The 27,705-nt window shown below is 37.8% G+C and overlaps 2 protein-coding genes and 1 pseudogene across 2 annotated transcripts; 1 reads left to right on the top strand and 2 right to left on the bottom strand.

The window, feature by feature from the left end:
* Positions 1 to 211: 211 nt before the first annotated feature.
* LOC108977743 (gamma-aminobutyric acid receptor alpha-like) lies at positions 212 to 20,347 on the top strand. The gene is made up of 7 exons (XM_018947603.1): positions 212 to 683; positions 5,295 to 5,362; positions 5,950 to 6,170; positions 7,302 to 7,384; positions 16,348 to 16,704; positions 17,180 to 17,890; positions 19,304 to 20,347. Exons 1-7 carry the CDS (start codon positions 212 to 214, stop codon positions 19,534 to 19,536), a joined length of 2,145 nt encoding a protein of 714 aa, XP_018803148.1. The 3' UTR covers positions 19,537 to 20,347.
* A 1,381-nt stretch (positions 20,348 to 21,728) lies between these two features.
* Positions 21,729 to 22,934, bottom strand: LOC108977748 (annotated as a pseudogene).
* Positions 22,935 to 23,983: 1,049 nt separating this feature from the next.
* Positions 23,984 to 25,753, bottom strand: LOC108977745 (glycerol-3-phosphate phosphatase-like). The gene is made up of 3 exons (XM_018947606.1): positions 25,363 to 25,753; positions 24,455 to 25,112; positions 23,984 to 24,392 (listed from the first exon to the last, which is right to left on the bottom strand). Exons 1-3 carry the CDS (start codon positions 25,457 to 25,459, stop codon positions 24,218 to 24,220), a joined length of 930 nt encoding a protein of 309 aa, XP_018803151.1. The 5' UTR covers positions 25,460 to 25,753; the 3' UTR covers positions 23,984 to 24,217.
* Positions 25,754 to 27,705: the final 1,952 nt, after the last annotated feature.

Below are 27,705 nucleotides of genomic sequence, written 5' to 3'. Positions count from 1 at the left end.
GTTAAACGATAAACGCGCTGGGAGCGTGTCCGCAGCTTACGAAACACGGGCGCAAGCTTGCAGTTGACAGCTCTGCGTCGCGTTGACATTTAACCAACATATCTGCCCTCACCACTACAAAAACTAAAATAAAAATAATAAAAAACGAAACAAAATAAAACAATAACAATAAAAAACCATTGCGCATTGTTGCTGTTGCAGCAACAGCAAAATGCATTCGGCGCCCACTACACCCAGCATGCCTTCCGCCACGTCCAGCCGTGGCCATCACAGCACAATTGGCCTTTTAAGCAGCCTTATGCGTCGCTTATTAAAACTTTTGATTAGCTGCCTTCTCATGCCGGCCATGCAACAACACATCCACGTTAATTGGTCTCCAATGTCAACATCTCCAACGTTCAGCATACTTGCGCATGCCTCCACCATCTCGCTTTCGCTTTCGTTGTCTGCCGCGAACTCAACCAACGTTGCTGGCGTAACGGCGCCCACTGCTAAGCTGGACGTTGGCATGACTGCTGTGGCGGCAGCCGCTTTATCCGGTTTGGGTGCACGCGCTCCAGCCTCCTGGTCGGTGGCTGCCTCACATATGCGTCTGACGCAGCGCAATAATCATGCTAATATCTCCGAACTGTTGGATAATTTATTACGTGGCTACGATAATAGCATACGACCAGGATTTGGCGGTAAGTGGGTACACTCTTACATTTATAATTATGCAAAGAACATTTTTTTACTTGGAATGTTCCAAATTATCCTGTTTGTAGTTTATCATAATTAGTGTTCAATATTTGTTTTATTTCCACAAGAACTGGGTTCTTTTCATCCAAAAAAAAAAGGCGAAAATTTATATTTTATTAGGATTTGTTTTCTTGTCTCGAGTCATGGCTTTCAGACAGTACTTTTAGTTTCTTGTAATGAAGAGCAGCGTTCTCACGTAACTTTAACTCTTACGTTAGTTCTTATGCGACTTATATGAGTGATAAAAAAAAAATGTTCTTTCTGATTCTCATAACCACAATGAACGCGCATTTTAATTCGTCAGGGCACAATATATGTATGTCCCACAGGACATATAGCTGTTCTTTCGTTTTTTGCAAATTTAAACAGTACATGTGCAACCGATTTGTAATCCATCTAAGCTCTACTACCTCGTGAACTTTGAGCTTGCTGAAGTTTAGCTTTTAGTTCAGGACGGAGCATAGAGAAGCGTTAGTAAAAATGTTTTTATATAATATTTCTGATTGTGACAGCTATGTAGCAATTCCTTGGGGTTTTTACAATAGTAACCAGAACGCAGATGGATTTTAAACTGTCCAAGTATTTTAAACTTGTGAGATTCGAGCTCTCCAAACTTTCGCTCTCAGTATAGGTCTGACGAGACGTTAGAAACTTTAAGTAAAATTTTACTTCTAATTTTCATTATTACGTATATATACGTAACCAGACCGGACCCGAATTTTCATTCAGTCAAGGACTGTTTTCGTCTTCTTCTTTATTGTCGTAGACACTGCGTACGATGTTATAGGCAAGTTTTCAACAGCGCGTCAGTCATTCTTTTTATCGCTGTTTGGCGCCAATTGAAGATACCAAGTGTAGGCAGGTCTTCTTCTCCATCCAGTCTCTTAAGCGGAGTGGAAGTCTTCCTCTTCCTCTCCTTCCTCCGGCGGTACTGCGCGTAACCGCTAACTTTTAAATCACTGAACTATGTCAATATCCTAGTATATCTCGTATAGCTCATCGTTCCAACTACTACGGTATTCGCGGTTGCTAACCGTAATCTTCCGGAGAGGCTTTTACTCGAAAACTCGTTACGACGACTCATCAGATGTTGTCATCGTCCATGCTTCTGCACCATATAACATTAAGTGGATGATGAGTTACTTGTTGAATTTGAGCTTTGTGTTGGCAAGAGTTATTCTAAATTAGATTTCGATGCTGACATTATTGTTAGCATTAATACTGGCTCCATGATAGACGGAATTATATACGACTTCGAAGTTCTAACTGTCAACAGCAACGTGGGAGCTAAGTCGCGAATGCGACGATTGATTAATTGGCACTTTTGTCAAGAATAAACTACTCTGGACGTGGTTTTAGAGACGGTTAATATTATAATATATTATTCCAAAGTTCTGTAGACCATAAAAACCTCCTAAGAAAGAACTTATAAAATAGCATTGTTTACGCTGAAGAGCATACTTTAGGAAAAGAAGAAGAAGAAAACCATTCTGGGCTTATCGAAGAGCGCTAAGTCTACTATAATTGGCAGAATTTTTTCTAATTTAATATAAAGCCCTAGGGCTGTCAGATAATCGCAATCTTATTGCTATTCCTCTATTAATTTTTTCTTCTTTTGAGGCCTAATTTGACATTAACAACTCAATTGTTCCAACAAAAAATTCTACATTATTATCCAAATATAGCGCATTCTATAAATAAACATGCCGGAAATGATTATTACCACAATGACGGCAAGTACGGTTGCTTTCAAGTTAATCAAATAAAGTGCTGCGACAAATGACTATTTTCATATTCAACTTCCAATACGCTTAAAAGCGCTGGAAACATGAAAGTAAATAAAGCAATGACGCTAGCAAGAACAACTCAATCAAAAATGAACGGCGCTGCTGATTAAATAGACGCCATTGGGGCTAAATGCAGGCGCTAATTCACACTAACACGCCAGTAATTTGCATGTAATTTGTCAACAGTGAGCTGCCGTTCTAAGCAGAAGACATCTCAAAGGCCACCATATGCTCTCCAAATTGCAGTGTGGAAAATTTCACAAATATACAAACATAAGGCGCTAAATACCCAAAATGGCTCTAAATGGCAATTGGAGACTTTTTGGCCTCCACTCGTTAGATTGTCCGCTTCCATTCTGGCGCGTCGCCACATCCGCTTAAACTTCACGCATAAATTTTCAAAAATCTAAAGCGCCAACGCGCGAAAACGACACATTTCCGACAATTTCGAAAACTGGCATTAATGAAATTGTCAACAAAGGCAATCATATGCAGCGCGCCGTTATACTTCAAATGGTGGCATGCAAATTAGTTGGAAGCATGTGGCAAACAAGCGCTGCAAGGAAGCCAGACAAATCAATTTTGCGGCGTTAACACGAAGGAGGGTTGCAACTAAGCGCACGTAAGCGTTGATACGCGTAATTCCGAAGCCAGAATGTATTGTAAGATATGCTCAGGGTGACAAGCTGTGTATGAAAGCGCGCGTCGAGTCTTCAGTTGAACTCGTGATCAGGCAATCACTTGGTCTTCCTGTTGTGTAAAATGCGTCAGCTTCAGTTATGTACTCAAGGTGTTAAAACGCGGAAATTAGTCGACAGCCAAAACCGCTCGTCATGAATGTAGCAACAAAATGTTGCAGGAAGCTGTCAATTTGCAATTTTCGTTTGAAATTGCAGTTTTTGCTGCTATTTAGAGGAAATAAAATTTACTTGCTTATTTTATCAGAAAAAAAAACCCATTGAAACTGCAAAGCAGTTAGAGGTAAAGAAGGATGGAAAAATGTAAATTGTAGCTGGTGTCAAATAAGCTTGTGCTTGCAAATTCACTTTGACCGATTTTGTAAGGACTCTCTTTGATTGTAACACCAGAAAAATGCAAAAAGGGCTGATGGATAGCTCACTAGCTTAATAATAACATAATTGAAACATGTAACATGTCATTGACGAGAGAAAACCAACAGGAATCGTATATACTATATGTATATATCAAAGAAGGAGCATTTGAGACCATACTCCAGTTATTTTCACTATCCATGAAATATACGCAAAGGGGACTTAGGTGCCAAAAAATCTTAGTTGATTCGGATGGAAGATGAGATGCTTTTTCACGTGATAGAATCCAAAAAGTCATAAACTAATTTTCGCACGTTAGCTCCCTTTTCGTAGACCAGGTCACATATAAGGATATTAACAAACAATGGCGTGTATAAATTTAAGAGCCACTTCATAAAAGAAATCACTGATTTATCAAACAGCCTACATATCAAACACAGCTGCCATACAAATGTTGTGTTTAAGAGTATCCTTAAATATTTCTGTTACCTGTATCTTCAAAGATGAGAGTATATGTGCATGCAAACATGTTCCAACAATTTCTGTACAACATTTGTAAATAATTTCATTTACAAACTTGTATTTGAGTATTTTTTACACATAGCTATGCTTGATTTAGCATTTCCATACACGCTTTGCATTTTAGTTACTCTTGTGCATTGCCTTTGTGGTTGACAGTGTTAGAGCTTGCCACATAATCTCATACACTTCACAGCTTGCAGTTGCTTGAAGGTTTAAAATGAGACACGCTGCCATTGGCAAAAGAGCGAACTGATTTTTCTAGGTGGATCGAAACAATTTGAAATGTATCTATCTTCTATGCATAGAAATTTCGGCAGCAGAAATTATTCAACAGCTGGACTAAAATTGAAAGGTCTTATTTATGTTATAACCTTTGTAAACTGGCTGAATTGGCACGAATCGTAATTAGCCGCAGATATGGTTATTTTTCACATTAAATTGATAGTTATATTTGGCATGGTTAAAATAGTTCTATTTGAAGGTAATCTCTCTCTCTCTCATCTCTCTCATATAAACACTCTTCCATATTTGTAAAGAGTTGAGGTAGTCGTTTTACAAAAGCTTCTAATGCCGTAAAACAACCCGACCGATAACTTCTATAATACTAGATATAGATTGCTAAAATCATCTATTGAATATTTGTTCTAGGAATAGATTTCTTAGTCCAGCTCTTAAGTTAGTTGTGATGCCTTTGATTATATAAGATTGTGAATAGGTTTTTAAAGGGTATACATAGATTAGTTTAGGACAGTTTGATAGGCTCGTGAGCCACACTTACGAACCAGTTTTCGTAGTAAGCGATAACAGATGGAGTGCTGTTACGTAGTTCTCCAGCATTCCAGCGCTTTACGTGAATTTCAATAGATTCTGCGGTTTCACTATCGATTCCAGTGTTTCATACCGCTGAACTAGCAATATTTGAAGCGATCTCTTATTGGTGTGGGATACAGACAATGCTCCATTGTGTCGGTGGTGCCATGCTCATGACATTGCCTGTAGTCATATCAATGTATATCCCAACCAACTCATTCCTTCGTTTTCGAGCTATCTTTATAAATAGTAAATACATACGCACGGCTCATTTTCCCTATATATTTGATACATACATTTTTCTTTAGCTCGTCTTTATTTAATGTACTTGGTATCTATGCTCTTACATAAAATTTAAAAAAATTATAATTTATTGCATTTTTAGGTCCACCCGCTACAATCGAGGTTGATATTATGGTACGGAGTATGGGGCCCATTTCCGAAGTAGATATGGTAAGGCCACTTCACATTAATCACAAACAGACTTTACTTTCAAATATTTACATTTATTCTTTATTTAAAGATAAAGATTTTCTTGGCATTTCAAAGCATATTTATCATGAGAAATCAAAAGTCTGTAAAAAATAGACCGCACAACAACTTAACTACTATAAAAAAACGCCGTTAAACTCACGCGTAAACACTTTATCGATCATAATTACTTTTCGCGAAAGCAAAAAGCCCAACAAATTTATTTATTTGCAGCCAAAYAAATCAAAACCAATTAAAGTCGCTCAGTCAAAACAGCAACAAATTGGGGGCGTCAAACAGCGCTTAAGCAACCAACCGTTATGCTGCTGACTGACTTACTTCAATTTAGTATTTGTTGATTGAGCAACCGCAAGCAACACGCTCTACTAATAACTACATAAACACGTATAAACCCATATACATACACTCATACAATCATTTTACGTTATTTAATCAACGCGACGCTTTTTGATTTGATTGCTTAACACCTCGCAAGTGGATTTCCTCTGTGGCAAATTTCTATTGCCTCAAAGTAAATATTTTCAATTTTTCTCTTCATTTCATTGCAGACTTATTCGATGGACTGTTATTTCCGTCAATCATGGGTGGATAAGCGTTTAGCCTTCAAAGGCGCTCAGGACACATTGGCGTTGAGTGTTTCGATGTTGGCGCGCATCTGGAAACCCGATACATATTTTTATAATGGCAAACAGAGTTATCTGCATACCATAACGACACCGAATAAGTTTGTGCGCATTTATCAGAATGGCAGAGTGTTGTATTCGAGCAGGTGAGTGGTAAAAATTATACATCGTACACTGTAAGCAAACTAACGATAAATATACCAGTTAGTTACCCAAATGGGCTACCAGTTATTTCGGTTAATGTTTCTATCAAATTCTAAAAGTCGAATTGATAAATATAAACATGTATGCACACATCGTAACTTCGACGTTTTTTTAAACTTTCTTCACCGGCCGTACATTATATTTACATAATACTGGTATAACCATCCCAGAAAAAACATTTACTAAGACAAATCGCAAAAGAAAGTCCATCCAGTTCGGCCGGTATTCGCAACTACAACCTTGATTAGGTCTTTGATTACGGGGCAATAACTCTAAAGTCACGGAGCCAAATCTGGTAAATACAGTAGCTGAGCGGAGACTCTCGTTTCGTGTACGATCAAAAAGTCACTAACAGTCATGCTCGAATATGGTGCATTATCATGATGAAAATCCCTAAACTTTCTGCTCAGAAATTCAGTCGTTTACAATAAATTGCTTAACGTAGAGTCCTTAAAACCGTCAATATGAATGTACAATAAACGAGATCATAGAAATCAATGAATATTTTTAGAACCACCTTTATTTTGGACCGAACTTGATGAGATTTTTTGGCTTAAACATCATTTTTGGAGCTCTATTTGCTAGATTGCCGAACAGTTTCGATATTCATAAACCCACGCCTCGGCGATACCAGTGATAATGTGTATGATGAATATATGGTCCTCAGCTACAATGCATTTTGTTTGCGACCTCCACTCGGCGCTATTTTTGGAAAAATTATGGTCTATTGGTATGTTTCATACCTAGAACATTTACCAAAATATGTTGAGAGAATCCATAAGAGATTTAGATGTTCTCTGCTATCTCTCTGTTATAAACACAACGCTTTTTAATCACTGTTTCTTTGACTTTTCCCATGTTATGGTCATTAACAGAGATTGATATATAATCCGCATGAAGTTTTTGATGATTTATAAAAACGGGTCGTCGATCGAAGAGCTTAGACTTATGTATGTATATCACTCAGTCAACGAATGTAAGTCAATTTTAGAAAAAAATAAGTGGCTAGCCAATTCTCCTTTTTCATTTAATTTCATTTCACAAAAAATTCAAAATTTTCTGCTTTCTTTCAGATTAACAATCAAAGCTGGCTGCCCAATGAACTTGGAAGACTTCCCCATGGATATACAAAAGTGTCCACTAAAGTTTGGCTCATGTAAGTGAAATGAAAACTGCCAAAAACTTATAAGCAACTGCATAAGTTGTATAACAAGTCACACAAGTTGTAAAGTAAATGCAATTGAGGCGACAAACATACCACCATAATAAAACTGGGTATGAATTTAGGCTGATATGGCTTGTATGAAATCTTGTTTAATTTTCTTAAACTCATAGAGCGTAATCTTTTCAGCTGAGCAATGCTTACGGCTGCTAAGCACATTATGTGCTTATGTATGTTATGAATTTGTGTGTATTGACCTTGGCAACACAAAGTCGCAAAGATGCTTATGTGAGTTTGAGGGAAGTTTGATAGAACAGTGACTTTTTAATTGAAACGACCACCATAATTTCATAAAATGTTAAAGTGTATTTATGTCAAAAACAATTTGCCTTGAATTTAGTTAGCTATAGACCAGCCAGAATATCGTATTTCGGATAGTCTTTTTATACCTCCTAAACAGTATTTCCATAAAAGCGTTCTACAAATAGGTTCTTTGTATCAATTAAAGATTAGTTATCTTTCAACAACGCTATATCCTGTATGTCAAAGTACCATCTTTTATATATGTTGAACTTTAGTTACCTCTCGAAACTGGAGTACCCCCCGCACGATTGCCTTCTAAGCCTGGATACTATTTGGAGTTAAGCTGCTGCTTATGCATATTCGTGTCTCATGTGGTTCTTTGCCTGGCACATCCATTTTATATCCCTTATATAGTAAAAATATCCAAATAGACTGTTTATGTCAATAATATTGTAATGGTGAAAAAAATTTGTTTAGACTTTACTGCTAGTGTATGTCAAAATGCCATCCGTTGTATATCAAGAACCTGAATTACCTCTTAAAACTGGAGTACCCCTCGTAAGATTGCGTTCTGATTCGAAACGCTGTTTTTGTTTAAGTCCCTACTTATGCATATACGTGAAAAACAAGTTTCTGTTGCCATTTCTACAACTGGGTGTCATTCTTAGTATAATAGAATGTAAATAACCTCTCGAAACTGGAGTATCCCTCGCATAATTGCGTTCTAATTATGGATATTGTTTTGAGTAAGCTTCTGCTTATGCATACGCATGTCCCAAGTGATTCTATGCAAGCCACATGCGTTTTATATCCATAACATATAAAAAAATTTATTCAAATAGACTGTTTAAATCAATGAAATCTTAAAAGCAAAAAAAAAAAAATTTGTGTAGTCTTTACTGCTGCTGGGTGTCTAAGTGCTAGCCTTTGTTTACGAAGAACTTGAGTTACCTCTTAAAACTGGTGTACCACTCGTACGATTACGTTCTTTTTCTGGATGCTGTTTTGACTTAAGTCGCTACTTATACATATGCGCAAATTATATGGATATAACCACGGCTTTGCGCGCGGCATCCATTTTAGTAATTTGTCAACATATACTTAATAACGAAAAGTCTTTCAAATAGCCCATTTTCTGGCTTACTAAAAAGTTTTGTGTAGTTCCTGCATCTGGTTGTCATAGTGCCAACCTTAGTATAATAGAATGTGAAAATCCTCTCGAAACTTGAGTACTCCTCCAACGATTGCGTTCCTGTTCTGGATACAACTTTGAATTCAGCACCTACTTATGCATATGCGTGTCCTATATGACTAACCAGCTCTAAGCTTAAAGTTAGCACATGTAGATACATTTTCTCTATAAATCTACAAATACAGAGAAAATGTGTTGTGGTCATCATTGAAACCAACACGTATTTCGAAGTTCTTCAGAAACCTTGTACTGACTTATCAAATTGTCCTCGTATATGTGACTTTCTTCTTCTTCATGTATGTATATATATTTATTTTGTATTAGTGCAATCTTACTATAAATGCAATTCAACGAAATGTTTATGCCTTTCCCATACATACCAACCCGACTGTTTATTTATGTTTTCAGTGGACCCCCCACTACAACCACGTATGTATACCTAATTGCCCACATATAAATATATAAACACGTAAGTCTCATATGTGGCCACCCTGAACACTTATCGTTTCGCGCCACTTTGCTGCCGGTTTATATTATTCCTTTCTGCTTTTTCGCCTCAGATTTTTCGCCCGGCCTGCTGCGATTTGTGATATTAAAATGATTTAAATAGCTCTTTTGCTGCGCGCTCGTCCTTATGAATGTCCTTACAGTTAGTGCAACACAAACTGCGCCACAAATGGACAATAAGAAAACGAAAACCAAAAAATGCACGCTTCTACAAGCGCAACTATGGAAACAAGTTAAGCTGTTGTTAGCCGTTTGTAGTTCATTTATTCGCTCATTCGTTTGTGGCGCACAAAGCAAGGCACGCTTACAATCAACAATACACGCACACAAGTACGTATGTTTATATGGCGATGCATATGTATGTGTAAGGAATTGCTTGTTGCACCCCAAGTACATAATCATTATTGTTTGTTGCGCGCTGTTGGCGGTCGCAGAGCTTAGGAGCTTGTGTGCAACGTGGAGCGTGCAGCGGCTTTTCTAATGAATTTGTCTGCCTGCCTGTCCGACATTCAAGCGCGCATTCAAGGCTTTAATTGATTGCATTTTGTGTGGAGAATTTAAGTCGGTTCAAAGAAAATTTTATTTATGTACATATGTAAGTGTGTAAGACAAGAATGAAATATGAGATGCAAAAGGGTACATTACACTTTTTAAGGATTTCGGAAGGAAAAGATTTTCTCTTTAATACAAAATTCCATTGTTAATCAAAATATATAATTTTGGCATATTTCAAAAAATTGGTAAATTCTTCAAAATGTCCGCAATTTTCGAGAGTGTTTCACACATTTACTACCAAAAAACTTGTGCCGTAAGCAACTGGCAGTGAAGAGCTTGAAAAGGGCGTGAATGTATTTAAGAATGCTCTAAATACAACTCTTCACTAAGCATGCCCTTACTCTGCAACTCAAGCACAAAACGAAGCCTATTTGGTGGAACCATGAGTCTGGGTCTTGAAAACGCAGAGTACGGGAATACTTCAACTAGTTCAAGCTAGCAGAAAACGACGACTGGCAGAACTCTTTGGAAGACAGAGATTTTAGCAATGCTACAGATTGCGTTCTGCCTATCCGTATCTTGACTAATTTTCATACTGAAGGCACGTAAAAACCACCCAGTCAAACCCTACTCCAAAGAGTTTAAGCCTTCTTGCTGAAAACGATAAAGAAAATCTTGGCAGCGCACATAAGGGCCACAGTACCTCCTAGAAGGGCAGATCAGTAGAGATTGCACTCCATACACTGGTATTTAATATCGAAAGGGCTCTTGCATATAACGAATATGCCCTTGGAGCATTCCTGGACGTTTCTGGAGCGTTCAACAACGTTTCATTGGCTGCAGGAGAGTTTACATCTAGAACCTTCGTGCATAGCTCTGAGCTCTCTACATGATCCCTCTTTTCAACTGGGAAATAAAGTTCAAAATAAATATAGAAAAAGATGGTTGGCTTAAAGGTATGTTAGCTACGTGCAACACTCTAAACATTTACATCGAAAATGGACGACGGAGTTGGTGCGGGAATATATGCTGTGTAGAGTTAGGCATAAGTTATTACGAAAGTCGCGGATCTGGCCTCTAATGCACCTGCAGGTAATTCCAGAGTCAGCATCTACGTTGATAGCCAAGCAGCAATGGATGCAGTAACCTCCTATCGCATATTAGCCAGAAGTGTCTTACGAAGCAGGGCTGCAGTGAAAAATATTGCCAGAAGCAAGCAACTTCACTTCTGCTGGGTGACAAGCCAAAAAGGCATCGAAGGCACTGAAATAACAATAATGGGAAACTGGTCTATGCGTGGCTCGTGGGCCTGCCACATCAACCTTACCTAACCTATGATACTTTCGAACTTATGGAATCTGCTTAGTGACATATGGTAAACTTCCATAAAAAATTATATTTTTCATTGAACTGATTTACATAATAACCTTAAAATCAACGCAAGCGCCTCTAAAATATAATATCAGCCTAACGTAGAAATTGGCCATGCGACCTAACAAATTATTGATAAGCAAAATGTAAGTGTATTACACCAACAACGTCGAAAATGCTTTAATTTCAATCATTATTTGTCTAATTCGAACATATTTTCCAGTCGTAAATCGATTTCTGCCGTTTCAACGTGCACTTTTGATTTCCATGACGTACGAGGCGTATACGTAACATCATTAAAAATCAATTCACACATTACTCTGAGCAAAATTGTTACAGATGTACATATATGGGTTTTAATGCGTACATATCCGCATAGTAAACCACAATGTGACACAATTTGACAGAACAGCACACATACACACATAATTGTATGCACGCATATGTACATATGTAGTTATATAGAGTGCGGCTGGTAAAAATTTGACAACAGTAAGCAGTAATTTGAAAAAAGCAAACATAATTGTAGGTAGAAATGTGCAAATGTAGATGTAGAATGTGAAGTAGAAGTACTCGGTAACTCTCTAGCAAAATTGTAGTTCAAATCTCATAGGACACAAGTGGCAGAGAAAGAAATATCGAAACCCAAGTATTGGAAGTTTTGATGTAATAAACGATTAATAATTAATAATATATGTATGCTTAAATATATGTTCCAATTGATTTACTGTTTAAAAATTATGCTGAAGAAATATCTCTCTAGCTTGCTATGCAATCAGCGTTAAGAGCTTCGGTACCCATTTTGGTATAACGGTTTCAAATCTTTTCCATCCCTACATAACCAGCGACTACCTATGTATATATATCACGTCTACGTCTGTATGTATGTCTGCGACATGCATATATTATTACGGTTACACAGCTTTGCATAACTGAATTGCGTAGCTTGGGGTGTCGTGGCGTATACGCAACCTCAATACAAAATAAGTAAGTTGCTGTCAAGTGTTTGATTCATTTGCAACTGACTGTTTATTGTTTTGTCGTTTGATTTGTGTTGCCATTTTTGGTGTTACCATGCCTACGCCAGTGAAGAAGAAGATATTTTGTGTATTTCTGGCGTCAGAAAAAAATCAATATGTATGTGTTTACTTACTAAGTGTCTGCGTCCTGTTATTACCGCCGACTACTGACGCATTCTTGTTGTTCTGGGCGTTACTTGTTGTCATTTTCATATTTATATACATATGGCACATATGTAAATTTTGATGAACCAAATACTCCGATATTCAAATGTGACTTCGAAGTGTCGGAAAATTGATGCCGAGATCATTAAGTTTGCATGGCGTAATTGCAAAAGTCACACTCATAAAACGAAATTGTTGCACAGTGAATGAACTAATAAGCGTTTTATATGTTTCTATTGAAAAATACTAGTTTACTTCTTTATTGATAAATATTTATATAAATAATTAGAAAAAATTGGTTTTGGTAATAATTCCAGTTCGGTTATCAACTCATACAACTACGCTTTCCCCTGGATCTCTCAATAGCAGCCATTTTCTATGATTCTTCTTAAGCTAACTTTCGAAACTTACACCAGGCCTAGGTGTAATGTCGTTTTGTTTCTGGATACTATTATACATACAGCTTTTACAACGTGTCCCATATGAAGCTAACTACTACTTTGCAAGCCACATTCACTTTACCCATTTTACATCCATTTCCTAGTATCCAAAGGTCCCCGAAAGAAAATAGCATAACATTAGACAATGTCGATGATTTCTTATCACCAAGACGTTTTAGTATTCACTCCTGCAAACTGTCTATCGAAATACTACGGTTTACATACGGAGAACTTGAGTTACCTATCGAAACTAGAGTTCACCTCGTGCGATTGCATTCTTATTCCAGATACTGTTTTCGGTTGTGCTTTTACTTATGCCACCGCGTGTTCGATATGAGTCTAACCAATCCGGATTAATTTTAGTTATTTTACTCGTACATCCCATACTTAATAACCACAACTCGTCGCAAGAAGCATTTTCTGGTATTCCGTTAGTATGTATTCGCTCGAAAAATTGAGACGTTTTCTATTACTCAGAGAATTTGAACGACTCGAAGTTCAGTATGAAGCCAAATTCTTTTTAAGCATTAAAAGGCTATAGAGTTTGATTCCTTGGTCTATTCAAACGTCATTGGTTTGCGTAAAGGAATTGTTTCTATTGTATTCATTCCAGATAATTTTCTTTCCCAAAAGTTTGGAGGAGGCACTTAATGTTAAGTAGACCAAACAATTTCTATTTTTAATAGTTATGTTGCAAAAAATGGGAACTTTTTTTTACTAATTGTTCGACAAAAGTTATTGATAAAAATCACGCGAGCATTTTTGTTATAGAAAAAAAATGTTGCGAAAAAAAATCTTTAAAATCCTCTGCATTTTTTTAATAGTATATACTTGAAATAATTAACTAAAAAATAATTTGAATTTTGAAGCCTATTTCCATAAATTAAGACAAAGCTTTTTAACTTAAACTTGTATCGCTGAAAGATGTTCTAATAATCAGCCCAATTTGTGCAGTGTAGGATATAGAGAGTTCTAACGTTCACTACTAGGCTCCAGACTGACTTTTCAAACTTAACATGTGTATGTCCCATTTTTCTCTTCAGAAAAAAAGTTTAATTCCTTCATTTTATTAATTACAAGTAAACCAAACTGTATTAAATCGCTTAATATAATACCCAATAGTTGAACCAATGTGGTGACTTAGAATTTTGCTTTTTTCCAAATCGAAAGAATAAATATTTACGTCAGCTTTTCACACCCCCGAAAACTTGACAACTTAATTCGATACTTGCGCTATTGTCAACATCTATAGCTCACCATCATTTGTAATGACACAGTGATGTCTAGTCGTTTATTTATATTGATATTTGCTGTTAACTTCTTTCTTGTAACAACTTTCTCATTTTGATGTTGCAAGTAAAAAATTGAAGCAGTAGAAAAATATATAAAAGACTCTACAAAATAATTACAACACACCAAACATACATACGCGTACCATAAAATCTAACGCACATGCATATTCTGGAATTGTTATTCTCCCCTTCGCCTATTGCTCCTTCTTATTCCATTACTTCTTCTCCTTCTTAACTCATTTGTTTTGTAAACGAATTGTTGCAATTGCCAAGCATCTCCACCAGTTTCCATTAAGTTGCTTGAACCAATCAATTTTGTGTTGTCTGCCACTTGAATTGTGTCAACATGCAAACACATTATCTAACTGTGCCAATAACACATACACTATAACAAAACCACACACATACTGACATACATTTGTTGATGGCAGTAATGTGTTAAAGAAATGTCAGAGATTTGGGCGTACAATAATGAATAGAGGAGCATTAATGCGATCACCTGGATTTGCAACGTAAGCATACATTCGTATGTATATGTATGTGTACAAACAACCATAACATTCACATAAATGTTTGGTGTGATTTTTGGTCTGGTGGAATCATTGGTTCGTACTTCTTTCGAAATGAAGCTGATGACACGGTTAATGTCAATAGATTTTAAATTCCTCCTCCGACTTAAACTTCTGCCCGCCGTGTGAATTTGCAAAGTTTAGGAGAAAATAAACTTCACTGAATCAAATTTAGAAAATGCTTAGAAACTCGTATCCTTATCCGGTGTAGTGTCATAGAATGATAGCACTTTTTTCCTGGCCAAATCGAACAATTTCGCGTCGTATAATAATAAAATCTTGTGACCGTTTGGCCTTTTTCATGTAGTCGGTTGATCTCCAGCAAATCCCAGTAAACGGTGATTATATTTTTCCCCGCCAATAGAACCATCGCCTTGTCATTAGAAGTCCACTATTTCGACAGTTTCTTGGTCTCTGATGTGTTCCAGTGGTTCCAGTTTCGCCAATGGGCACGAAACGATGCATAATCTTATTCCAGTTATGAAAACTAGCTCTAAAGTGGTTTCATGTTTCCTTTCTGATCCTTTTTCCCATATGTATACCATACAAAATTTCACCCCCGCGATCTTTCGACTTGCTGCCTGAGCTAGATAGGTAGGTAGGTCTAACGACGCACTTAGATCTTTAGGAGATCCATTGTAAAAACACCGGGACTAAAATCCCCTCACTTTATTGACACCTCTCTGAAAAACCCGTACTTTTTATGAACTTAATTAGTATTAAAAGCTTTATCCGTGCCTAGGAGGTTCATTTTATAGTCTCCTTTTCTTCCACCTCCAGATAGGATCCATGATATTCCTAGTCTGCGGGCATGTTGGCCAATTTGACAGTTATCTGTTGGCGCTCCTTCCAAAGACGTTGTGTCATTCCGAAGGCACATCAACTCCCTCTTTTCCGGAGTCTAATTGAACGCTGGTGCCCACTTTGGCTATTTCATCTGCTTCAAAGTTACGAGGAATATCACTATATCTTGCAATCTATTACACGTTTATCGTGAAATGAGATGTTAGCTTTACTAAGCGATCAAGGATTTTCACTGTAGTAACTTCTAAGTAGCTTAGCAATATGTGTATATAAATATATTTCTTGTTGCGAGCTCACTTCTTTTCAGAACAAGAAATTTATCTTAAATTGCTGTGATCTACACTTTGAAGATATGGCTGTGTTCTGGTAGACAGAAGACGATTATTTTATCTAACTTTGCAGAAAGGCAGCACCTATCATTCGATTATCTACTTTAGGCCCATTCATGTAGCTGCTTATCTCTGTGCCCCTGTTCACCTCGCCTTTTTCCATTCTTCTCAGGAAAGAAAGGCAATATTGGGTTCCCTTAATGTAGTATTGTGGTAATAGGGAGTATTCCTAATGGACTTAGAATTTTCAACAAAGAGCCCAATTTTTAACTCATAGATAATCAGATCAATAAAAACTGCAATAGCGCATTTTAATATCGTACTTACTCACCTCACTCAACCACTGCGTTCATTTAAACCATTATTAACACTTTGCTAACGGTAAACTTGTTGACACCCACAAATAATTCAATTTTCTAACACTTTATATTAACAATAAAACACTCAACCTTCCTCTGCTCCTCATTACAGTTGGCTATACGACAGCGGACGTTGTCTATCGCTGGAATCGCGAGCGCCCAGCTGTTGCCATCGCCGAGGATATGAAGTTGTCACAATTCGATTTGGTCGATTGTCCGGCGGGCAATCTCACCGATGTGATCTACAAAGCAGCCGCGCCACATGATGCCACACACAACAGCCACAAACCAGGCAATGCTAACAGAAACAGCAATAATTACTACAACAAAAATGCAGGCAGCGATTACAATCCGAATCGCAAGAGTCAGAAGTATGGCGGTAAATCGATGACTACATTTGCGGGACCGGGCGCGAAGAATCAGCATGTACGCGGTACGGGATTGCAGTTGGACAAAGGTGCCTTTGGAGGTGGTAGTGGTGGTGTGGGTGTTGGTGTTGGTGCGGGCCGTGGTGGTTTGGGGATCGCCAGTGGCGGTGGTGGTGTTGATGTTTTTGGTGGTATTAGTGTGGATGCGCCGGGTTCAGTGCGTTTCGAGTCGAGTCGGGCGTGTAAGTAATTTATTTTCTCTTTTATTTGGCTTTGGGGTGATTTTATTTGCAGTTTGTTTTTTGTTTCTCTTTTTTGGTTTATGTATTGTAATTAATGATTGCTCATATGTCATGTAGGTCAACTAGTGAATGCGTCGAAATGATCTAGTCAGAGTATTAGTGATAATAACTCATACAGAACGCATTGAACCACACTGCAGTGATTAATTTGCACCAACAACAATTGATTAGTAGCAAACCATATGATAAATTACCAGCAGCGCACAACACTACTTTACAATTGTGGTAACTTTTCACGAAATGCTCCTCTCTCTCTTAATTTTTTCCTCTTCAGCCGAGTACTCAATGCTTATGGTGAATTTCCACCTCCAACGTCACATGGGCAATTTTCTCATACAAGTTTATGGCCCCTGCTGTCTACTCGTCGTACTCTCTTGGGTCTCATTTTGGCTTAATCGTGAGGCCACCGCGGATCGTGTCTCGCTGGGCATAACTACTGTGTTGACAATGACATTTCTCGGCTTGGAAGCACGCACCGATCTGCCGAAGGTTCCCTACTTGACTGCTTTGGATTTCTTCGTGTTTCTTTCGTTCGCCTTTATTTTCGCCACCATACTACAGTTCGCTGTCGTGCATTACTTCACGAAATATGGTTCCGGTGAATGTTATTTCATCATCGAAGAGATGGACTCAGATACTGAATCAGAAGCGGACGCRCGCACGCTGAAGAGCGAATTTAATGTTAGCACCGAGTCGAAGTTATACGAGGTGATACCATTGTCGATGTGTTCGATACCGATACATAGCACGGGCAAGGGTTCAACGTCGGCGAGCAGCAGCGGTATTGGTGTGCGTGCACGTCGCAATTCGGGCACTAAGCGCCGTATACTAGGAGGTGGTGGTAGAGGTGAAAGCGGTACTGGTAGTGGCCGCTACTATTTGAATTGTTTCACTTGGTCGTGCTTTCGTCGGCGGAAACGTGGTCGCGTTGGCTTTGATATGTCGGATGAGGATGATGAAGAAGCGCATTTGCGTGCCGGTGAAGGTAAGGAAGGAAGCTAAGTGGCAATAGTACATTTTAATATTTTCATTTTCTTCTTTGAAAGGTATAATAAATTTATTTGAGAAGGTCATTGCCAATATTTTTTTTTTTAATATTGGTTTTAATTACCCTACCGAGATTTCAGGGTATCGTTGCTATTAAGAAGCCGAAAACCTACTACCTTAAGCTACTTATGAAAACGCTTGAAGTTCATCTCAAATCTTACTTCATTATTTCGAAATGTGAGGATTGTGAACAAATATTCCGAGGTGGTCCGTTTAGAAAAATTGTCGATTTATTCCTCTTGATACAGCCTTACTCACTTTTCTTAACATGCCTGAAAAGGATGTAGCTCTGTAAAGTAGGCCTCCGTGGCGAAGATAATCCTTTCATTCGACTTAAATTTCTATCCGGTGGTTATTTCAAGTTCGAACCAAATATGGAATAGAGTGTACGAAGCAACTGAAGCACTATTATGCACCCCAAAAACTGATGACTATCACATTATCGGACGATATAACAGGCTACGACTTCTTTGGAGCAATTTCGTTGTTTTAACTCTTTGTTGCTCTCGGGTGTGTGCCAATAGTCCCATGTTCCGTCGACAGGTTCAAACCTAGCTGCTAAGCAGCTCATCCAATCGGCAGCCATTCTTCAGGCAACCGATTCAAAATACATCTTGTGTATCCCAGAAGATGGCGACCATCATATTTCCGTTATTATAACAGACTTCGCCCGAATCCAGGCCTATCTGCTCTAGGACTGCGCTTTAACAACGTCAAACCTGACTATTAAGTGGCCTTGTCTAATTGACTGTCCTTCTTCAGATAGTGGATATAGACTAAATCTTGTGAATCCCCAAAAATGGTGAGCATCACATTTCTGGTCGATATAACAAGCTACACCTGCTTAGAAGCAAGTTCATCGAGTGAACTACACTGCTTTGGCTCTTCATTACTCTATTCCAATGCCTCGACGACTTCTCTACGGGCAAGAAACTAAACCGACTCTTCTTAGGGCTGCACTTTAGCTATAAGTATGTCAAACCTGGCTTTTAAGAACTTTATGGTTGCTTTTGCTGTCTACAGTGATCAAAACCAAACCTAAAACGATGGTTTATGCGATATTGACGCGATCGGTTGGAAACGCAAAGTATAATGGATCTTTCGAAAATAAACCCGCTATGAAAATAATAAATACCTTCTCCAAGAAACATCAAATTGAAGACTTTTAAGTTTTTGTGTTTGCAAGTATCTTTGGGTCTAACCACCAACGCTTTACAAATTGATTCGGTCCAAAACCTTCTTTAAATTATAATAATAAATATACCGACTTTTCAAACATTCTTTTTCTTGTACTGATCCTCTATTAAAATAAAATAAGTCTCACTTTTCTATTTTCTCTATTTTGCAACAGAGCCCACACCACATCGCGGCAGCGGCAAAAGACGCATGTCTTTCTACCGGCGCGAAGAACTAGAAGCACGTCGCAAAGGCAAGCGTGTACCGCAGTACAACTCTGTATCGAAAATCGATCGCGCATCTCGCATAGTCTTCCCAATGCTCTTTCTGCTCATCAATGTCTTTTACTGGTATGGCTACTTGTCACGCAGCTCACGAATCCTAGCGAATACACCGACGGCCACTTGATGTTACCTTTTAGCAATTTAGATAAAGTCCGAGAAGAAAACGAACGTACGGCTATGTGGTGGCGTTGAAGGCAACAAAAAGTTAAATTTACAAAAATTATTCGCTAATGATGTGACAAGCCATTGGTAAACTTGTTCCGCTAGTAAATTAAGTAAAAAATCTACATATTTTTGGAGAAACAATTTATGAAAACAAATGCTGCCGTTTAAATTAGAAAATAATTAAAATACTGCTAAGAAATTAAGCGAAAAAAATATTTCAGACAGACATAAAACATGTTAGCTTTCATCAGCTGTCACTGCTTACCACAATTTTGCTCAACAGCGTGCAACTCTTTTCTTCTTAACTAAATTGCTAAAATAAGGAAAATACTAGACACTAAAAAAGAGGGCTTTGTAAACTCGGTGTGAGAGTAACTGTTATGTAATTAAAACCGTAATTAAATGAATATTTGAGTACTAATAATGCATAATTAAATACACAAGCGTGATGACGTAAATCTTAGCTTTAAATAGACAAAAATAAAACAAGCTTAATTTGTTAAACAGTTTGAAAGCCACTAGGCATTGTGTGTGGGGACGTGCCCAATGTATTGTAAAAAGTTTTGAAAGCGTTGAAGTATTTCTAGGCCTTAACTGCATATACAAGAGCAGTGTGAGAAGGCATCGGAGATCGAGAGTGTAATGGAGGTGTTGTGTGTAAATGGTTAGAAAAACTGTTTCAGTTCATATATACATAAGTAATGTTATATACCATAAATAAAAAAATTATAAAAAGATAATAAATTTAACGTTTTTGTGGATAAAGTGTGCAGCACAAAATGTAAATATTTAAGTCTAAATATCGAAAAACTGCCCATCGGCTGGAGAAAGTATTGAGCTAGCTTTATTTAGCATAAGTAATGTAGTTTTAACCACTTGTAAATTCAGATGGATATTTAATGAGTTAAAAAGTTTGATTAAATTGTAAAAAATATAAAGATTTAGAAAATAAAAACAACAAACAAGTATATATTATTGTTATACATGCAGCTCTTAAATGTCTTAGCTTGCACTTCGTCTCAAATAATATTCGATAATTTTGCTTGTTTACGTACCCTTTGCGCCAGCAACGGGCCTCGTCGCTGAACAAAAAAAAGCCCATAGAGCGAAGCGAGCGAGCGGTTTCAATTCTTATACAAGCTGTATTTTGTGTGCGTAATCTGTCATAAAAAGGCTTTTGGAAAAAATACCTATACTTAGATCATCCGTTATATACATATAATTGCTTGGATTCGGATTCTCTGGTGGACCTTTTACTCCTTAAAGTCTTACCCTGACTTTGTTTATTACCTGACTCAAATGATAAAGTACTCGTAGCAGTTAGAATATAAATGTTACTGATCGAAATGATCGTGCTTATTTAAAAAAAAAAAAATATTTACCTATCTCAAAGCCTGCTGCCTTACTTTAGGCGTTTCACAAGGTGGTGAGACCGCCATAACTGACATAATTAAACTACCAAATCAACGCTGTATCTACTTACAACTGACATGAACGCCCTGCTGTAGCTTCTAACAATGAAAAATATATAACGAAGGAATAACGGCTTCCAGTTATCGAAGGAGCATAGTAGACGAAACGATGTTTGATATTCTTTTGTATGTAGATATTTTGGGTCAGTTTTCTGTCATATTCGGATTCGGCTCGTTCCGGATGACATTCGACCTCTTCATTTGATGAAAATATGAAAGGAAAGTGAAGAATATGGTGCATCAAAATCATCAGGAAAGTGTTAGAGATATGGCAAGAGCGCTCGATATTCCTCGCGAGTCCGTTTGAATAGGTTTGGTGGATATTTTTTGTGTGAAACATGTTTTTGCTCGACTCGTTCCGATAAAACTGAAAGCTTTCCTTGTTTGATCGCGCGAATTCCGATTCCACATTCACAGAGAGCATTATTACTGCCAATGAGACATAGGTTTATGAGGTTTACATTCAAACAAGTCAACAATCATTTGCATGGAACCCATTTTCAGTCGATCGAAGTGATAAAACAAATTTCGCTAAAGCAGCTGAGGGATAACACAAAAAATGCATATGAATAAAGTGTTTCAAGGAATGGAAAAATCGTTTTCAAAAGTATTTTACATCTGGTGGAGATTACTTTGAAGGCAACCAAATAAATATTGATGAATAATTAAATATTTTGCGTCTTATTTGCAATTTCCAGGCACTTTATTGCCACAATTTAAAGGGTATATAAAATATATTCTAAATAAGTTTCGTTATATGACCTAAAGAAGGCACGACCAAATCGGGTATATACTCTTGATTTACATTGGTATTCTTTAGCACCACATTAAATTCATAATCGCTGCTAGGACCAGAGCCAACAAGCAAAGTCTGGAACCCGCACTTGTGACCAAATAACATGTCAATCTCGCAACTGAAAACAAATATATTTATTTAAATATGTAAATATCTGTATTGAGGCGTTCTAGCATGAATCGACTTACACATCTCCGATCATGAGCGTACGCTGCGGTACAATTTTCTCCGACCTGATCAGTGCTCGACAAATTTCTGGATTCGGCTTGCCAAACTGCAAAGCTTTACGCTCCACACACGCCTCCACAGCCGCCGTCAGCGCAAAAGTGTCAGGTATACGATATTCGGGGAAACGAAGCATATTGTCAGCGTTCGTAGTCATGAAAAGACAATTCGCATTTGAGCTAATATAATTGCAGGCTTTAAACAATTTCACGTAAGAGAAATGTCTATCGAAGCCCACAATAACAGCACCCACATTCTCAGCCTCCTATTTGGCCACTTGTTGTGTAATCAAATCATCTAGTTTATCTGGTATTAGTTCGGCGCCGGTTCCGAAACTTTCAATACCAGCTTCGGTTAATGAATTGCCTACAGCTTCGGTGCCTATTATGTAGACTTTCTTTCGAAAATTGCGCGCCTTCAGATACTCAACAATTGAGTTTATAGGCGCTATAATGCGAGATTCATCTATTTCAAATCCACTTGCCGTAGCTTTCTGCCAGATTTCGCGACGCGTGTTCTTGCTATTATTAGTAACAAAATAAACTTCCTTGCCAAGCGATTTGAGTAATGCAATGGCTTCAGGTGCGCCGTCCAGGGCTTATTTTAGATTGCAAACGAGTCTTCACAAAAAGCGCTCTTGTTTACTCAGTACTTTTACTACCGCAAATTTTTCTCTATGCGCTTTACAAATATCAGTTACTCACCACGGCAATCCGTGAACACCGTATCGAAGCTGTTGAGCCACTTGGCCATTTCGGCTTTTATTAGCTCCACCAAATCTGTAGGCTTCTTGTTCATTTCTTACAAATTATTATTTGAGAAACCAAATAATTTTTTAATAACTTTAAGTGCCTGGTCCAACCGTTGAATAACTTTGCTCAAATGCTTATAAGCTACTCACAACAATAATCATATAATTGATAACTGACCAAAAGATCGTGTTTAGATAGTGATAACCGAAAGCTCACTGTCCTACTAGTTACTTAATCGTTTTGATAAAAAGTGGCATTAACAAGTTGGTGAGACTGTCACAGTGAAAGCCGATCATTATGAGTTCACTGCGATTTCACATAATTAAACTAATAAATCAAAGATATATTTACTTAGAACTTTTATGGTTGTTAAAGCTCAGCAAGCAAAACTTGTGGAATTTTAAATAAAGATTACAAATATGTGGACTGTGGGCAAAAAATAGTAAGACTTTTTCTCTATGAAGAAGATCCGACGTTTTCGAGCCAAATTTTTTTCAGCGATGAGGCTAAATGGGTAGGTAAACAAGTAAAATTGCCGCAGAAGAGATTTAAGAGCTGCTATTTCATCCCGTAAAAATAAGGGTTGGACGTAGTTTGTGCACCGGTGCACATCATCGGTCCATATTTCTTGAAAAATGTTGCCGGTGAGAACGTAACCGTCAATAGTGACCGTTGTCGCGCCATGATAACCAACTATTTGATACGTGAAATTAAAGCAAAGTGATCTCGGCGACATTTCTTTTCCAGAAGACGGCGCCACTTCCCACATAACGCATGATTGTGAGAACACTTCCTTGAGCAGAAAATTTCACGTTTTGCGTCGGTCGGTTGGTCATCAAGGTCGTGTAATAGCGTGGAGATATAAAAAGTCTAAAGTCTATGCGGACAATCTTTTCCTCGTTTTACTGAAAAAGCTGGAGAAAAACATCGCTCGGTAGCTGTCGACTAGTCGAAATGCTCGAAAGAGTCATCGAAAAGTGGACTCAACGAACTAACATTTGAAAGGGATAATCTTACAAAAATAAAAGGACAAGAACGGTCTTTCGAATGATTATAAACATTCCCCATTAAATTTGAATAGAAATTTTTGTGTTTTTTCTTTAAAAAAGTAGGGAATTTCGAAATCGAACAACCTTTAGTAACTATAATAAAAATCTTTAATTATCTTTATACTCGTTCACCTCCATAATAAAGAAAGTGTTTATTATTTTTTATTATTTTTTTTTTTCATAATTGGATAATTTCAAAGAAAGCCAAGTCATTAATTGTAAAAGAAATATTAACACTAACTGCAAATGCTTCTCAGCGGACGCTGCGATACTCCGAGACCACTTTTTCACACAAGCTCTGATCAAATCCAACAGTTCCGCTTTAAATACATTTTCTCCGATATTCTTAAATAAGCTTTTTTATATCAGCCAGTGAAGGCACGAAGAAGTCGGGTATAAAACCTGCATTTTCAATTGGCTGCTGCAGCACCTCGTTCAATTCATACACACTATTATGGCCTGTGCCCACGAGCAGAGTCTGGAAACCGCAATTGTGACCAAATAGGACATCGACCTTGCAACTGAAAATATATATTTATAACAAATTGTACTTCAACCTGCTTCTAATTAAGTCTCCACTTACACATCACCGATCATGAGCGTGCGCGCTGGCACCACTTTCCCCGACTTGATCAGTTGCTGACAAATCTCCGGATTCGGTTTGCCAAACTGCAAAGCTTTACGTTCCACACATGTCTCCAAACCGGCCAACAGCGCACCAGTACCAGGTATACGAAATGCAGGATAACGATGTACCGTATCGAGATTAGTGGTCATAAATAGGCATTCCGAATTCGAGCAAATATAATTGGAGGCTTTCAACATTTTGGCGAATGTGAAATGTTCATCGAAGCCCACAACAACAGCACCCACATCATCAGTGTCTTGTGTGGCCACTTGTTGTGCCAGATAGTCATTTAGTTTACCCTGTAGTATTTCCGGACCGGGTCCGAAACTTTCAATACCCACCGCAGCTAAACCATTACTTATGGCTTCCGAGCCTACTATATAGACTTTCTTGCGAAAATTACGCGCCTGCAGATACTCAGCAATTGCCTTTATGGGCGCCAAAATGCGGGATTCATCTATATCGTAGCCGATCGTGGTGGCTGTCTGCCAGATTTCACCACTAGTTTTAATGCCATTGTTGGTGACAAAATACACTTCTTTGCCGAGCGATTTGAGTAATGCAATAGCTTCGGGTACACCGTCTATGGCGACGCCCTCGTGCCACAGTACGCCTATGTGAGTTAGAGTATAAATTTATCAAGTGAAAGTGCAATAATCAAATGCGACTGAGCATTTTAGCTTGCTAAAGTTTGTGAAGAGCAAGTAGCGCAAACAGAAAGCTCTCGCTTACTCAGCACTTCTTCGTCGCTCAACACAAACCACTCAGTACTTTTACTATCGCACATTTTTTGTTTGTGCTGTGCAAATAATGAAATCAACAAAAACAAACAAAAAAAAAAAAACTCTTCCATTTGCACTCACCATCGCAATCCGTAAGCACCGTATCGAAGCTGTTGAGCCATACAGCAATTTCGGCTTTTGTTAGCTCGGTCAAATTCGTAGGCTGACTTTTGTGCATTTTTATTATTTTTTCGATTTTTTTTGTAATTTATTCAATATAACTTTTTACTAAATATTTTCCTATCGTCTTAACTTTTAATAATGAACACTGTCTCCAGCACACGCGTGGAATTACGTGCCACAAATGTTCGTAAAAGACCCGCAGCGGTTACAGAAAAAATGATAACTAATCGAAGAGAGAACAGCTGGTGCTTCTGTGACTTTTTGAACACCAAGTAGAGAGACCTAACTCTCCCCCATTGTATCCAAGTCGGCATGTTATATCATTATACTACTCAAGAACATAATCAATGTTATATTTGGTGTCACAATCTATATTTCTCTCTTTCGTAGTTTGTGCAAAGTAAACAAAAGTCCAATCAAGCGGTTCTGGAAACAGTTGAGAGACGCTGATGAACATAAAGTGATTAATTTGTGTAAAGTAGATAGTTTTGTTGAGGAATATGACAAAGATTTAGAAGAGGTTTGGAAATTTTCTTATGTTTTCAATTTAACGGTTGCTTTTTGAGACTTGCGATTTTCAAGGAAGTAATACTTTTTCGGAGTTGGTCTTGGTCTGGTATAAATCAATTATACTTAGTTAAGTTGAACAAATGGTTTAATAAACAGACTTACACTGAAACAACTTTCCTAAATCGTGCAAATTTATCAACGAAATATTGCTTCGGTTCGCGCGACTCAACGCACGCTGTTTCCAATATTCGGTCGACATAAAACCCCAGCAGTGTCGGCAATTCAAGCAACTATGGATTTGTTCGCTCCACCTTTACCCCAGTGGATATTGAGCGTCCTCAGACACACTTCATCCTCATCCTCAGACACACCATACAGTGCGCACCGATACCACTATTACTGCTGTGTGGCAGAGTATCGAAGAAAACCCGCATGAGTTCTGCCCACACCGCGCCAAACGATTGGCTATGCCTATACACTTTACAGAAAATTTTTCGGAAGCATTTTGGTTTCTGGGCTTACAGAATCAAATTTGAATAAGAATTGAAACCGAACGACCATCAAGCTTGTCGCAAGTTCGGTGAATTGGTACGAAAGGAAATAATCGGTCACCGATTCCGAATTTCACAAGAAAATTTTGTTCAGCAGCGAACCACTTGTTCAGAACGAGCTTTGGTGCCACCAAGACAGCGCTACATGCCGTAAAGCCAACGAAGCTCCGTTTGCAGTAAGAAGTGGTCGAAAATTGGGCCTCTCTGTGTGAGTTATGATTAGTGAGGAACAGAACTGTGATGATTGTGTTAGCCTTAGACGATATTAATGTATCCATTATCGGTTTACCACAGTTCTTACAACGGCCAGGTCTAAGTACCCAGAACGGACGCTATATAGTTTATCTCTCTTTATCCTGGAGGCAACTCTGTAGGAAACTGTTTATAAAACGCTGTTGTGTTCATAATCACTTCCCCACCGTTATTACGACAGTCAGATCTATGTAAATATACCGAGGCGAGATTTTTGTCCATCGAAGGACTAACCACTCGGCAGCATTCAATTAAAAATATTGAGGATTATTTACCACTACAACAATAACATGATATGTGCGTCAAGCGTTCAGCTGGAAATTAAAGTCTCAAGCCAAGATGACATGCGATTCATGGCGATCCGTATTTAACTAAATAAACGTAGACTACGTGAGATTGATGCTGCATGTTGTTGCAAAACTATCGTCATGTGTCTGTGATAGGCAACTGCCGACTTTTGAATAAACAAGTTTTTGCCGTTAGACGTACATATTTATATTTATTTGCATAGCCGATTATGAGTCAGTATTGTAGAAAATATCGTCTATATAAACATATATGCAAATAAATAGATTTGCTTTCGTAGCAGACCCCACTAGATTTGTATAAGTAAAAGTAATTATACCCTGAACAGGGTATATTAAGTTAGGCTTATCTGTCTGTCTGTATATACGCGTTCTAATCCCTTAATTATTTTTTTTTTATTTTAGAAGAAAGTAACCCATTTGACAGTTACGCCGGTATCCACCATACAAACTGATCGATTAAAGTCAAGTTCTTGTATGGAAAACTTTTTTATTTAACGAGATATCTTCGCGAGATTTGGCATATATTTGTCTTCAACGTCACTGTACAATCTCCGTTACCATATAAACTGATCGATCCAAATCCAAGTTTTTTATTTTAGAAGATATCTTCATGAAATTTAGCATGCCTTTTTTCCAAGCCACCACTATAATCTCCGAAAAAAAAATTTCAGATCGAACCC

Source organism: Bactrocera latifrons, unplaced genomic scaffold, assembly GCF_001853355.1.
Source record: "Bactrocera latifrons isolate USDA-ARS-PBARC rearing strain unplaced genomic scaffold, ASM185335v1 scaffold_95, whole genome shotgun sequence".
In the NCBI taxonomy this organism is placed as follows: Eukaryota; Metazoa; Arthropoda; class Insecta; order Diptera; family Tephritidae; genus Bactrocera; species Bactrocera latifrons.
The sequence above is the reverse complement of the archived record's forward strand: the minus strand, read 5'-3'. Positions and strand labels throughout refer to the sequence as shown.

What these genes read in the sequence shown, in the direction of transcription:
- LOC108977745 (XM_018947606.1), bottom strand. Translation starts at nt 25,459, where the DNA reads ATGCACAAAAGTCAGCCTACGAATTTGACCGAGCTAACAAAAGCCGAA. An exon ending in GGTGCTTACGGATTGCGATG is followed by an intron (nt 25,113 to 25,362) that starts GTGAGTGCAAAT and finishes TAACTCACATAG; the next exon opens with GCGTACTGTGGCACGAGGGC. An exon ending in ACGCTCATGATCGGTGATGT is followed by an intron (nt 24,393 to 24,454) that starts GTAAGTGGAGAC and finishes ATATATTTTCAG; the next exon opens with TTGCAAGGTCGATGTCCTAT.